This window comes from Calliphora vicina, chromosome 2 (assembly GCF_958450345.1).
Source record: "Calliphora vicina chromosome 2, idCalVici1.1, whole genome shotgun sequence".
Taxonomy (NCBI): Eukaryota; Metazoa; Arthropoda; class Insecta; order Diptera; family Calliphoridae; genus Calliphora; species Calliphora vicina.
Window position 1 is genome coordinate 61568634 of NC_088781.1, and position 16350 is coordinate 61584983.

Here is a 16350-nt window from a genome sequence, read left to right on the forward strand (position 1 = left end):
CCATATGGCCACTTGAATTTTGAATTTCAAAAAAGTACCAAACACCTGTCGGCTCTTTTTTTGATTACAGGCGGACGCATTTAAAATATTATTTATAAGTTTATTTGTTTTGGAGATATAGAGGTACAGGTTTTACCCGTTTTTGCCCCATTTGTCCCCCTTAACGACCGAATTTCCAAAAATCCCTTCTTAGTGGATCTACATATTGTAAAAGGAACCCATTACCCGAATTTCAAGTTTCTAGCTTTAGCGGTTTGGGCTGTGCGATGATGAATGAATCAGTCAGTCAGTCAGTCAGTCAGTCAGTCACGTTACTCTTTTATATATATAGATATATTATTTTGGTTATTGTAACCAATTAAAGTAAGAAATATTTTTTTTGGTTATAAGTAACCATTATATCAACCAAAAAGTTTTTTTGGTTAGAAATAACCATTACAACCAAATTTATTTTTTTTGGTTATCAGCCATGAAATATATATATATAAAAATGTATGTTTGTATGTATGTACGGAATGAACTCAAAACCGGCTAGACCGATTTTGATGAAATTTTCAGTGAACCTACAGAATAGCCCAGCGAGTAAAAAAAAATTTTTTTTTTGTAATGGTTATTTCTAACCAAAAAATGTTTTTGGTTGATATAATGGTTACTTATAACCAAAAAAAAATATTTCTTACTTTAATTGGTTACGATAACCAAAATAATATATATGCAATGGTAATGGTTAAAAATTCCCAATATTAAATAAAAGGAATTTCCTCGTAACCTTTTTATCTGAAATAAAAAAATAACAGTTATATTCCGTCCCTGGTCAAAAATAAAGTACATTTTAAGAGAATTAAACTCGACTTTACTTAAGAGTGGACTTTAGGTCTATCATAGACAAGTTAAAGTATACTTCTGACGCTAAAGTCGACTTTAAATATAAAACTAGCTGAAGTTGTTTTTAACTCGTTTAACAATAGCATCAGCTGTTTTTCGCCGAGTAAAAAAGTTCGTCACAAAGTAAAAAGTGTTTAAGTTACAAGATAGTGGTAGAGATTTTGCAATTATTGAACAGCTATCAATAAAATTAGTACCAAAATATCGTAATTATGATATTAATCTTATCTTTTCCATTTTGCCACAACAAACAACTTTCTTTCTTTAGATGTCTCGGTTACTTTTATTGTTTACGTTTTTTGGATTTTTTTTAATTTTGTATGTCAGCTGTTCAGCGTTGCCACTTGTCTGTTTTTTGTTGTATATTGTATGAAAACATTGTCTACATTTGCGGTGGCACCCAGTTAAAGTCAGTTCAATTTAAAAACATACTTTAATTTTGACTATGATTGCAAATTAATAAAAAGCAGGTTTTTATTTTAAAGTTGTTTTTAAAAAGAACCGACTTTAGTATTTGACTATGAATATGGGCCATTGAAACTAAGGCAGCCAAAAAATTAGATAAAAATATTGTCAATTGTGTGCGTGGCATGCTGTTAAAGTCAAATATTTTATGTCATTTTATAAAAATGTGATTTTTGTAAATTTGATCAGAAGTAAATTATCATTACTCGCAAAATATTATAGATAATTGGATGATATATGTTGGTAGGATAATAGTCTTTAGGAGCTGATATGATTTGTCATTGTACCGTTTATACCTGATGTGTTATTAATTTTTTTCTCAGGTACTATATTTTAGTCAAATTTGAATTTCAGTGGAATGAAAGTGCTTAGGGTCAAAAGGGGTTAAACAAATTTTACCACCAGAAGAAAGGCCAAAGTATCCTCTTTAAGCCTATATATACTTGTTGACTGGTTTTGACCTGTTTGTTCAACATTTTTTTCATTTGAATGAAATTACTCCCAATTTTTTTTCTATTTTACCTGTTCATATGACTGGCGCAAAGTACAAGTGGAAATATTGAAGATATTGTTATCAAATTTGGTACATACATTTTTTCCGGCCCCAGAACGAAGCCCATTGAAACTGACTGCAATCGGTCCATTATTTCACCTAGCACCCATACAAATTTTCTCCCGAAATTATACTTTATCGGTCGTAAATGGTTAATTTATATAGGTAACTACACAAATTTTGCTCCAAATAAGTTTTATATAAACTGACTTAATCTCACCTAATTTTATGATGATCGGTTCATAATTAGTCATAGCTCCCATATAATGCCCGCTTCCAAAAAACACCTTAATATGCATACATCTCCTAAAAATATTGGTATACACATAAAATTCAACAAAAATAACATTCATACAGACATAAATCACACGACCTAATTTCATGGCGATTGGTCCATAATTAGTCATAGCTCCCATATAATGCTCTCTTCCGAAAATCTCTTTAACGAGCATAAATCTCTTAAAAATTATGGTATAGACATAAAATTCAACATAAATAACTTTCATATAGACATAAATAACACAACAAAATTTTATGGCGATCGATCGCGTGCACGAAAAAGCTATTTTTTGGAAAAAATGTTAACAAAATGTATTTGGCGGATTCTTAGCAATATTAATGCCATATAAAGTTAAGCCATATCATAAAGTCTGAATTAGCTGTTAACCAAAAACTGATGACACCTTTTATAGTTGCCCCACTGATTTTCAGAAACGTTAGGGGTCTATAAAAAAAACGATCACTAAAATGGACAAACTGAGTACACTCAGGTCTCGTTTTATGCGGATTTTTTTTATGCGGATTCAAATTTATGCGGTTTTTAAATTAAACATTTTTTTTTTGAACTTTAACAGATTTTAAAATTTTAGATGTTTTTTTTTAAATTCTAGTGATGAAAATTATATTTTACAATATGATGATATGATTATAGCATCTAGTGATGAAAGTGACGTTGAACCAATTTCTAAACTATGCCGACAATTATTCAGTCATTCAGATTGATCATACATATTTACAGAATTTCCTTAAAAAAGGTTTTAGCTTATTTTGTTGATAATTTTCTGTTTTGTCTGTTATTAATGAATTAATATTAGCTATGTTCAATAACTAAAAGTTGTTACTAGTTAGTAACAATTGTTACTGGAAAAGCGTTCATTAACTCAAAAAACTTGCAAGTAGAGAAAAATTCAAGAGCGTATAGATTTTAGAGAGTGCTCTCTCGTTGCAAACTATTACAAGTTCTATTTTGAACTCGTAATAGTTAGCAGCTTATATTTCATATGTTTTGTATTATTGTTTATTTATTTTCAATTTTATTTTTGTGGTGAAAAAATATAAAAAAAAGAATTTTCAATAAAATTTAAGAAAATGTGAGTTTTAAAAGGAATAAAATATGAAAATTGTGTGTATAAAACAATTGTTACTGGAAAAGCGTTCATTTACTTTTTACTATTTTTGAGATTTTAAGAGAGTAATTTTGTAAATTTTGATTTTATTCTCTCGTTGCATGTATTTACTGGGAAAGTAAATGAACAGACCTATTATATTTTTGTTTATTTTTTTTTAAAGGGTTTTGGTTTTTACTGTTTAAGTAAATGAAATAAATATATTTTTGTTGATTTTTTTTATGCGATTTTGCTTTGGATTTTTAATTAAAATTTGAATTTATGCGGTTTTTCAGAATTTTGGAACGAATCATTAGTTTTTATATGATTCTAGAGTATCGTTTTATGCGAATTCAATTTATGCGATTTTTTTTGGAACGCATCTATCGCATAAAACGAGACCTGAGTGTATAGGGTTTTACTACCCTTTGGTAGTAGAGTCGAACGTATACTGTCATGATCGTGTGTTTTTTCACTGTTGCACAGTGTTATTATTAGTGGACCTCATATGCAAAATAAATGTGCCATACTTTATTAGTTATTTTCGAATATTTGGAGAATTGTGAATATCTTTAAGCTTAGTACGAATGTATTCATTACCACTGTACAAAGAAAATTGTAATTTCGAGAGATTTTAAGCTTTGTCTGAATCAGTTTCTTATATTTTTACGATGTTAGGCTGACGATGTTAGACTGACTGAAATCGATTAGATTTTTTTTGGATTTTCCCCTGTTCAGGTCCATAGGTAGCAAACCATTCAAAATGCAAGGAAACAATCAACTACAAAAATGTACATTAGATCTCAATAAACAACTTTCTAGAACATATGGAATAATTCTTAACACCGTTTAGGTAGGTCAATATAAGTTAGTAAGAAAACACTAAAGGACTTAAGTGTTTGGGCCATAAACTATTAAATTATTATAAACTAAAGCTTAATATTAGGCAGCTTAAATATAAAAATAATTTTTAAATATGTTTCGAATTTTTTAAAATTTTGATCTTAAAGATGAAGTTATTTTGATATTGTTCTTTATGACAAGGGCTACAAATTTGCATCAGAGAGTAAATCAAAATTTCGAACTGTTTGCAAGATATGAGCCTGAGAAAATGATCACTTTTTTGCAATAAAGACACCGAGACCCCAAATCTTTTGGGGGCCCATAAAAAAGTACATGACTTTGGGCAAAACTGGGAGACACGGGTATTTTTTGTCTTTTATCACGTACTGGTGTCCGTATATGGTTATATTTCCATGACTTAAAAAATTACACACAGTGTTAAAAGTAAAAGAGGACATTTGTATGGAGACTATGTAAAAATATGGACTGATTTAAAACGGGGCTTTGTCCTTACTAAATTTGTGTATTCTCGTGCATCTGAATATATCACTCTTACTAGTTTTTTATTATTTTCTTTACATTGAATAAATACATTATTTTACAATTATAATTCTATGTTACAAGTAAATATTATCAATCGCTTGTATTAATAAATTCAAACGAATGACCCAAAATTTTATTTCTTTGCTCCAAAGTGTTCTTTGAATTCAATACAAAAAATGTTAAAAACTTTTCAAAGAATCTATTCTTCTTTGCCTCTCTGAAAGCAGCTTCATTAGTATAAATACATTCCAAACATTGACCCGTTTGGGTAATAGAGACATTAATGTAATACAAATTATTCGTTTCCAAAAACACGGTTAATACAATATTTTCACATTCAATATTACCAATAATTTCCCATATGGCTTTACAGAGGTTGTTTGTGATTATTGGCAATTCGGAGTATGAGATTGCATCAGCAGAAGATAATGCAGTCGATGAGATGTCTCTACCAACAGAATTTCTAGTTTTAGTATTATATGATTTCGTTACTGAATGATTTTCTTTATGTAAAGATTTTTTAAGCTGCTTTCGTTTGTAATTATTGATGGAATCTCTCTTAAGTGGTGAAATCGTATTCAATTGTCGTGCATTATTAAAATATCGGACAGGGGAAGTTGCTTGAACAGTTTTAAACTTATTTGATTGTCGTTTTGTCATGTTGGTTTTATTCCATGGCATAGAATTAACTAGGGACGTATTTCCATCATCAAACACATATTTATCAGCTCCTTGTGCTGCTCGTTGAGAAGTCAAATTTCTAGCAAGCCCAATGTTATGAGAGACAGTTCTAGTAATATCAAATTCATTTATTGGCGGTATGGCTAGTGGAGTTTGAAGTCCAGATTGTTCATTAGTAGTTTGATCTGCTGAGGAATATTGTCCTTCACTATTAAATTCTGTATACAACTGACAGTTTTTGCAGCAGCTACACCGAACATTTGTTTGAGGATATTCAAAATCATCTATATTGTTTGGAATGTAGTGCATTGAAGATTCCTTGATATCTGGCATAAAATTATTACAATTCGGTCTTTGTGCACTAGGACGTTTTTTAAGACTATTTACGAGATCATGTTTAATTTTGTCACTTTCATAATAACCCGCTTGGGAGGTCTGGTATATACCACAGTTACATGTTTCCAAATACGGTCGTGAGCAAAGATATTCTTCAGAGTAGTCATTATATGAAATATCCATTAAGGGTTGATTATCATGTAGAGAAAACTCCTCATTTATATTCGGCTCTTTTTCCTCACCTCTTTGCAATTCCATATTTTGTAATTTTAAACAATTCAATTTAAGATCTGCTAACAGAGCATTAACTTCGTTAAATCGTTTTGAGAGAATACTAAATTTGGCTAAATCATCAGATGGCACTAGCTCTTTTTGTAGTTCTTTAAGGTCCAAGTGAATTATTTCTACTTGGTTTTCTAAATTATAAATTCTTTTACAGGTTTCTTCATCGCTTGGTAATATGCAAAATAACTCTGATGCTATTTTTGCATCATTTGAATTTATATCTAACAGATCACAGAGACTTTGAGTTGTAGTGGTTTCTTCACAAATTGGTAACAGATCTTTAAGTTCACATTTTAGAGATGGCGATGGCTGTGTCGATTTTTTGGGAATTTTAACAATTTCTTCAAGTAAATTTTCGACAAAGGATGATGTTACCAATGTTGTTGGGGATATAGCATTAAGTTCAGATTCTTTAGTGGGATTAGTTTGATTGTTATTTTCAAAACTGAATTCTTTATGCTCAAATTCACCTTCAAAATTTGGTAATGGTTTCAATAACTTAGTCCCATTAATAGAATCATTATTTGATGTTTGTTGAAACTCATTGTTGGATTTTGTTTCCTCAATTTTACCATCAACATCTTTTTGTATTTCCTTTAGAATCTTTTCCATTTTGTTATTGCCATTTACACTATTAGGATTCGCATTAGAAGAAGGCTCTACCTGACTTGACTCCTTAGTTAAGGATATTCCAGTGTCTTCTTTAGACATAATAGTTTGTTCAGGTTCTACTGTTGTTAGCCTTAAAGAAATTTTTAATTTGTTAATTGAATTCAGTTTTAAATATATTTACTAGACTTAATTAAACATTAAATAATATGAACAGTATTGCAAGGTTGTAGATACCGTAAGTCCTACAATATCCTTTCATCTCTACTTCCTCTACCACTAAAATATGATTACCGAAATAGCTGAGATTTACCGTTACCGCTAAAATATACGCTAAGAAACCAATTGCGGTTATTCTACAAATAACACAATAATACAAAAGTGAAAGAAAAAGATGGTTCTTATGTAGCAATTTTTTTTTGTACGGAAATTCTTAAAGTTTTTCTCGATCACTTCGCACAGTGCACGGTGGTCAATTCCATCAAATCCATAATTTCTTAATTTCTTCATAAAAATTATTGAAATTTGCTATTTGTATTAAGAATAAGATCGATCGATAAATATTTCGATGTTCAACTACAGGGTTTGAACAAAAATGCATGGACGTTCTAAAAGTATCAAAAAAAAAATAGCATGTAAGAAATCTAAGTGACTGAAATTTAGTCCAAAAATAAAGAATAACACAACTGATCGAAAAAATTGGCCATTAAAATGTCGGATACATATATGGGGTTTGGCCAAACAATAACGTACGATTTAAAAGTATCGTCAAAAATTATTTTATTCATGTAAATGACTGAAATTTTGTTTACACTTAACCTCTAACAGCCTCTTTTAATTTTTTCTAACTTTTCAAACATTTTTTATTTTGTTTAATTTTGCTCGATCCTTTTATGTTTTTTTTTTTTTTTTTTTTAAAAAAGAGAAACTCAGGCAATTAATATGCCTATATATAATTGTGTTACTTTCTTTGGAAAGGGGATAGAGAGTAGAAGAAAAGGTGGTGAAAGGAGAAGAAAAGCTTTTTAATTGACAACTCTGCAATTGCGCGTTATGTTTGTTATTAGTGCAGGTTGTAGCGCCTGTGGTGGTGAGATTGCGCATTAGTCAAGCCAACAACCTTTATTTAATTATTTTACTTCGGTGGCGTTTTAGTGTTATACCACCGAAGGAGGGCGCTGTGATAAATATTATTAGTTATTAGTAAACTAATAATTATTATAAACTGATGTTGTTGATTGGCAGCGGCTGGGAATCGAACCCAGGCCACAAATACCATATCATGCTTAATGATCAAACGCGCTAACCAATTAAGCCACAGCACCCTCTCAATGTATACGTATTTTTTGTAGATCTTCTCTAGGATTATTTATATTTTAAATATCAGCTCATTATAGATAAAGATTTTTTGTGATTTTTTTAAAAATTGTGAGACCCAAGGTGCTCGTTATTGCTAATTAAGCATAACGAGCTTTACAATTTTGGTATCTTTGTTGACCGCCACTGAAATTTTCCGTCAAACATTTTCGTAGAATATATGAATCCTTAAATGTCCTTTTTTGAAAGGACTTTTTTTGATTTCCTCAAATTGACCCCTAAAGAGAGGAGCTAGAGGGTTAAAATCTTCCACAAAAATTATCCCCATAAAATTCCATAATATAACTCTGACCATAAGAATTCTCTCAGATAATAACTTATAACATTTTTTCAGTTAGTATAATGCTCCCTTCGATAAAAAAAAAATTAAAACTTTGACCCACTTTTAAAAAAATTCAGACCAGCTAAGTTTATTCTACAAAAATTATCTACTCAACGTTGTCTTTCAGAATTATAGCGTCACTATTCTGTTCCAATCAAAAAGTCTCAATTTGTTGGACAGTGTTATTTTATACATACTCATTATCACTTTCATTATTGGATTCATTTTCATTAAGAGAGTTTTTCTTGCTGCTCCTTCTGTTAGCCAAACCCCAACCTCCTCTTAAACGATAAATATCTGTTATAGATTGAGTTAGATTTAGATCATAATTTTCAGTTTCTACAGACGATGCACTATTCTCCGATTCTTCTTCGATTTTTTCTAATATTGGTGACCTTGCAATGAAGTTTGTATCTAAAAATAAAATAATAGTAGAAAATATGAAGGTATTGTATAATTTATTAAATCAGGCAAACCAGATATATTCTTCATTAATCCTTTATTTTCTTCTAAATAAATATAGAAATAATATTTAAAATATATCCTGCACATATCTAAGAAATGCAGAAATCTTGGTACTTTTAGGAAACTTTAATTTTAAAGGGCTACAAATGTATAATTTGTTGCAACTTCTTAATAAAAACTTATACTTTCAATAGAAGGACCAAGAAATAATATTGTTACGTTTTAACCTTTTCAAAACGCTGGTTTATTTCCTTTAAATAAACCGGATACTTTTGATTGCAAATAAAATCCGTTTAGTAGTTTGAAAATTGTAACAACTCTTTATTTCTTTAAAATGTACAACAACAACAGAATTAAATAGCCACTCAATGTTTTTTATACACGTTTATAAATTCTCAGAAATACAGACACAATTTATAACATACACGAATTTACTTGAAAAACACAACACACTTTAAGGCACTTAGATGATGTTTATTCGAAAAGCGTCTCTGATAAACTCACTAACGACTGCAACCTCTGCCACTATTTATAACATTGAATTACCATCTAGAAAGCTCTTTAACTGTCTAGAGGTTTCTAATACATACGCCATCTGTGGTGTACTTTCTACAATGTTCTTTAACTGAATATTCGAATTCGAATACAGCGTTGCCAACTTACCATCAAATCAACTGAAAGCTTTTATTTAATAATGCCCACAGATATGTTACAGTTTGCTATTACAGCACTGTTATTTGAAAGCATTATGCTACTTTTAAATCAGCCGTTAAAATCGTTATATTTGAATTCAAGTACAATTTCGTAACAATATTGTCTACTTGTACGTATTACAGATAATTTTATTAAAAGGGGCTATTTAAAATTCAGTTATTATATATTATTTAACATTAAAATAATAGTAAAGACAATATTTGTAATAAAGAACACATAGGAACAAAATTTACATTTTGGTTTGGTGCAGGGAAATATGTTATTGATAAAACATATACACTTCACCTTAAAAACTATCTTTAGTTTTTTTCGCCAGCTCTTGTTTTTAAAATATCTCGGTCTTAATTTTCTTGGTAGCTTTGTTTTTTTTCTTATTGGTTGAATATTGCATAAATGGAGACTAAAATTAAAAAAGCTTTTTTGTACTGGTATTCTTCACAAAGCTATCTTTGCTTTGACATCAATTTTGTTTATCTAAGTTCCAGGATATATTGGTGATAACGCAAGGATGTTGAAAATTACCATTTTTCAGAGATTTATAGTAAAAGGGTTCAACATAATTTTCACGATATATGTATGTATTTTATATAAACTAAGTTACATAATTAGAGCCTTTAAAATTACGAGCTGCTTTTCTGATTGAAGTGTCGATGCTATTCGAAAGAGTTGTTCGGCTTTTTTTTTTGCTGTAAAAATATCTGTTAGACCGTGTTCAAGTTCAAGTCTCCCTTATACTTTTTTTTTTTTAAATTCCATATATTTTTTTGTTTGAAAGTTTTAATTACACTGTACAACACCAAAAAAATTACGAGGTCCCACCAATAAATTTTGATAGAGGAGACTAAAAAAAAAAGGACACGTGTATCGGCGTTTTGAAAGTTTACATCTGAAATTCATTTGAGGGGGGTTAAAGTTTCCCAATTCTGGCACATTCTTATTGTTAGCCGTCATAAGAAACCATGTGATCCTTACATTTTAGGTATAAAATGTGTTTAGCTAAGTTATATAAAATGTTACGGAGAATATTTCTGTAAAATATGTTAACACTCTAAATCCTCAAGGCAAGGGTCTTTTTTGTCCTTCTTTTAAAAATCAGCAAAAAACACCATTACAACAGGGATTTAAGGGGTTAAAATATTCCGCAAAAATATTATCCGTAAAATTTTACTATAAGTCCCTAAATACACCAAAACGGAAAATTCAGCCAGAAAGTCAGAAATAAGGCATAACAAAAGAAAGCCGAGGGTTAATTTCGCATTTATTAAGAATTTTATTTTAAAGAACATTTTAAGTCTAAAATGTATTCAGCAAATTTATGCAAAATGTTACGGAGAACATTTTTGTAGAATAGGTTAACCCTCTAAATCCTCAAGCATGGGTCTTTTTTGTCCTTCTTTTAAAAAAGATCAACAAACTCCATTAAAACAGCGATTTAAGGGGTTAAAATGTTCCGCAAAAATATTATCCGTTTAATTTTACTATAAGTCTCTGCACAGAAAAAAATTACGACAAATCAATTGTCATATTAATTACCATTTTCGTCAATACAATTATTTTTTTAATTGAAAAGGCACCAACAACCGATTTTGAAGATACAAAAAATATTTTTGTTACTTAAAATTGTTAACACTCAACAATATGTTTTAACAACGAGTTTGTCAAATTAAACAAAAAATTTGTTAATAGTCAACAGTAAAATTTTAACAATAGAGTTTGTAACATTGAATAATTATATTGTTACTAGTTAATAATAGATTTTTCTTATATTAATTAAAAATGCATTTGAAGGTTTTAATTGTTGTTTTTACTATTATAAACAAATTTACAATTTATTATAATAATGACATACATATGTATATAAATTTAAAATATAAAGTTAAAGCTTGTTATGTCCATTATCTCACCTTTTGAACTGGTACAAACTACAGGTCAGTATCATCTTCCACGAACGGTTATACAGATTGTTCCTGTAGTATTGTTCTTAAATGCGTTCCTTCAACATTGGATTTTATCATCAGCATTTTATGTTGAAAAGAGTCCACAAAAAAAAAAGTTTTGTATATAAAATCGATGTCCATTTTTTGCCTATTGCAGTTACCATCTGGAATACCATCTGGAATACACCAATTTCTTTATAATCCGCAAAAGAAAACATACATATTTTTTATGAAACAACAAAATGTTTATATTTTTCTTAAATTTTTATTTTTTGACACATTTATTTTTGTTACTTTCAATATAATATTCCTATTGAATTTTAACAACTGAAATTGTTAATAAATATCTAAAAGAAATTGCTGATATGAGTATTAAAAAAACATATTCAATTAAAAAATTATTGAAAATTAAAATCATATTTCAAACAAATTTTTTCAATTGCTTAATAACTGTTACCATTTTTTTCTGTGTGAATACACCAAAATGGAAAATTCAACCAGAAAGTCAGAAATAAGACATAACAAAAGAGAGCTTAGGGTTAATTTCGCATTTATTAAGAATTTTATTTTAAAGTAGAGCAAGTTCGGATAATGTGGTATAGGCGGGTAATGTGGTATAGCTGCTTTTCCCTAAAACTAAGAGCATAGGAGTAGCGGTACCAAGCTTAAGAGTTTTATGATCTCAGAAAAGTCACATTGGGTTTGGTATACAATATTAAAAGAACATGGTGTACCACATTACCAGCCAATTTTTTCAATGGCTTGTTTATGGGTGTTTTCTCTTTTTCCCAAATTTCTCTGAAAGTTGAACTTAAAAGACTTTTTTACTTTCATGGATGTAAACCTAACACTTGTAGTAAAACACCAGCTGAAAACTGTTCCAATCGAAGATTCCAAAAATATAGTCAAATAAAAAATAGGTTACCACATTACCCGAACTTACTCTACCCCAAAAATTTAACATACATATCTAAATTCTTAATGAATACGAAATTAACCGTAAGCTCTCTTTTGTTGTGTCTTATTTCTGACTTTTTGGTTGAATTTTCCGTTTTGGTGTATTTAAAATTTCACGGATAATATTTTTGCGGAACATTTTAATCCCTTAAATGCCTGTTTTAATGGTGTTTGTTGCTGTTTTTTAAAATAAGGACAAAAAAGACCCATGCCTTAACATATTGTACAAAAATGTTCTTCGTAACATTTTGCATAAATTTGCTGAATACATTTTATACCTAAAATGTTCTTTAAAATAAAATTCTTAATAAATGCGAAATTAACCATATGCTCTCTTTTGTTATGTCTTATTTCTGACTTTCTGGTTGAATTTTCCGTTTTGATGTATTCAGGGACTTATAGTAAAATTTCACGTTTAATTTTTTTGCAGAATATTTTAACCCCTTAAGTCCCTGTTTTAATGGTGATTTTGTTAAAAGAAGGACTAAATAGACCCTTGCCTTGAGGATTTAGAGTGTTAACATATTCTACAAAAATATTCTCCTTAACATTTTACATAACTTTGCTGAACAAATTTTATACCTAAAATGTAAGGATCATATGGGTTCTTATGAAGATTAACAATAAGAATGTGCCAGAGTTGGGAAATTTTAACCCCTTCCCAAATGAAATTCAGATGTAAACTTTTAAAACAGTGATACACGTGTCTTTTTTTGTCTCTTCTATCAAAATTTATTGGTCGGACCTTGTAATTTTGGGAAAATTTTGATTTTGTTGTATAGTGTTATTTTTTACGTACTTTTCTTAGTGTCCATTTTGTCCGAAATAACAGTTTAAAATTACTGATTTAGAGAATATAATATCTGATAAATTTTTAAAAGCTAACGTGATTAAAAAACTAATAATTTGTTGCTACAAGAAAAAGTTTTGGCTAGAATAGTGTGTATACGTTTTTTCTTACTCACTCTCATTCATAACTTGTAGTAGTGGAGGGATATTGTAAATTTTTTTTAAATATCTAACTAACCGGCATCTGATTAAGCGTTATATATGTTTGAGAAGAAATACGCATGACTTTCAAAAACCATTAGGTTACGCAATTGAAATTATGTTGTTTTTTAAACTAATTATTGTCCAACCATTAAAAAACGTAAATTTGCAAGGGATCTTTTAAAGATTTGTACATTTATTATAAATTTGTTTAAAAGATTTTTACATTTTTTTCTAAAATTTATCTATTTTCTATTGTCATACAATTTGTTTTAATATAAAATTAAATTTCCTTCATCACATTTCGTTTCCTTTTTTGATTATTTGCATTTCCTAATATTTTAGTGGCAATATTCAAACGGGTTTTGCACACAATACATTATTATTAGCGGGTGGTGGCAAAGTAACCTTTGTGGTAAACTGTAAAGAAAAGATTAACTTTATTAAAGTAAACTTTAAAAGTTATAATATTTGAGAACTAACAAATTAATGATGAGGTTTCTCATTTGCTGTAATACTTACACATGTTGCAATGGGAAATTGTATAGATAAACTGGATGATCCAATCTTTCGCAATTCAGCGTCTAATTCATTGCGGTCCCTTGATTTGCGTAAAATAATAGCCTGGAAGATCGTGTCTTTAATCAACGATAAATATGTTACAATATTAGGGAATTGATTTTGTGTATCCCAAATAGTTTTATCCAGATGGACAACGGTGTAGCAGATATTTGAGGGGCTGTTGCTGTATTGCACCAAAAGCCAAGGAGTTTCTTTAATGTCTATGTTATCATTGGGATCTATGAAAACCTAAGGAGAAAATGTTTATAAGTAAACTTAATGTTCTTTTTTATGGAATTAAAAAATAAAAACTTACCTCATCGAAACATTTCGCTTTCAATGCATCCAACTCTTTCTGCATTAAGTCGTCCGAGTCATTGACGTATAAAACTTTGGCCATTTTTCTGAATTCATCATCTCGTACTAAAACCTCTTCTATGTGTGGATTTTCCAAATCTGCTGGCCAAAAAACTTCCCTCTCATGGACAATTGTATGCACAATAGTGTTGGCGCCCTTGATAAATTGTACCAAGAAGCGTTTCGATTGATTCAGATTTCTCATGGCTATTGCATTATTCTTGGCCAAGTCTTTTAAGTGTTGCTCAACAAAGAGACGATCATCGGAAGCCACCTTCACTCTGCCCTCCAAGATGGCATGATTCCAGTTAAATCGCACCTTACGATTAAGGTACATGTATTTGGATTCATTATCAATTATATCCATGGAATGTATGATGCCAAAGACAACTCGTCCATTTATTTTGCCTCCTTTAGATTGGCCTTCGTCCATTTCGATTAGAAACCACGACATGCGGCATGCTTCTACTGATTTTACTTTTTCTTTACAAGACATATTTTTTGTAATACTTGCGATTCGATCACTTTCACTGTTAATTTGTAACTGTTTATCTAACACTCTAAATTCGCGTACTTATATGGATATTCGCCGAAGTTTCGTTTTACCTTTGCGCGGAGGATTAATATGTTACCTACCTGATTGCTGTAACCCTAACTATAAATAACACACAAATTTGCAAATTTTATTAGCGTCATAAAAGTACATTCTTGGAACACAAATTGAATTTTAGTCGTTGACAATTAGTTTGTACTTGAGCAACAAGTCAATTGGTACTTCTTTTAACATCTGCCTAAAAACCTATTTTAAAATTGGAAATTTTCTTCAAATACCAACTAAAGATAATGACTATTTAATTTTTGGGATTTCCCACAGCATGGCTAACGACTTATCTATACATACAGCTGCTGTCAAAATAATAGCACCACTAGTATACCTGATTTTAAAGAGGTAACAAAATTTTATTTATTCAAAAAAAATGTTTTGTAATTTTATTCAAAATGTTAAAAAATATGTATAAAGATCGATAAAAATAAAAAGAATTTAATTTAAATTCAAATTAATACAAAAAATTAAATTTTTTCCAAAAATCTGAAAAAATAATCTGTCAAAATAATAGCACTACTGATCTTGACCTGAGAGCAAAAATAGTGCTAATGTATTAATATTGTTTACTGTGGTGGTAGTGCTATTATTTTGACAGATTATTTTTTAAGATTTTTGGAAAAATTTAAATTTTGTGTATTAATTTGAATTTAAATGAAATTCTTTTTCTATTTGTCGTTCTTTATACATATTTTTTTTACATTTTGAATAAAATTTCAAAACCTTTTTTTTAATAAATAAGATTTTGTTACCTATTTAAAATCATGTATACATAGTGGTGCTATTATTTTGACAGTAACTGTATGAGTATTATTTGGTTTCAACAAGAAATTATAACTTTTAAAGGACTGACTATTTTTCAAACCTCTAAACATAAAAATTTTCTTTTAAACATTGTGTTTAACCTGGGTAATTTGTAGTGGTCATATGTGTGGAATTTAACTAGAATCTTACTTATGTTAACATTTTCAATCTGTGTTTATGTAGTTTTAATTCTCCAGTTTTTGTAGATTAAATCTGTATTAAATGGCATTGAGAATTTTAAATATGAAGCAGGTGTGAGATTTTTTTGTAGAACATAATTCGGCCATTTGAAACAAATATCATCAGCTTAGTGAGCAAATATCTTTATAAACACTTAGATTACAATACAAACAAGTTAGACAAATTAATTACTAAATAAAAATACATTATTTGCTTAAAAATCTATTACATTGCTTTTGTTGTTCTTGATTTGATACCTATACTGTGGTATGAAACTTAATAAGTCCATTTTTGTTTTTAATTGCTAATTTATTACCTCTGAAATATATAATCGCCACAAATTTGCAACAATTATTAGTTTATCCATTTAATTTGAATCAAAAAAACCTAAATCACAAATTGTTTAAGGAACTATTTTATCATTTTTAAATATATTGACTTCAGATACTAATAAAGTAACTCCATAGCAATTTAAATCATGGACTGTAACGGTTATA

The 16350-nt window shown here is 29.2% G+C and overlaps 2 protein-coding genes across 2 annotated transcripts in view; both read right to left on the minus strand.

Moving 5' to 3' along the window:
- Positions 1-4764: 4764 nt before the first annotated feature.
- The window catches only part of LOC135950506 (uncharacterized), a 36257-nt gene continuing 24671 nt past the window's right edge, over positions 4765-16350 (minus strand). Inside the window, exons 3-4 of the mRNA XM_065500042.1 lie at positions 8482-8698; positions 4765-6718 (exon numbers count right to left, since the gene is read on the minus strand). Of these exons, the coding sequence (XP_065356114.1) occupies positions 4765-6718; positions 8482-8698 (2171 nt within the window). The remainder of the gene's footprint in view (positions 6719-8481; positions 8699-16350) is intronic.
- Positions 13702-14719, minus strand: Elba3 (Early boundary activity 3). Its single transcript, XM_065500860.1, has 3 exons — positions 14225-14719; positions 13870-14157; positions 13702-13767 (listed from the first exon to the last, which is right to left on the minus strand). The coding sequence occupies exons 1-3, from the start codon at positions 14717-14719 to the stop codon at positions 13702-13704; spliced, it is 849 nt and encodes a 282-aa protein (XP_065356932.1).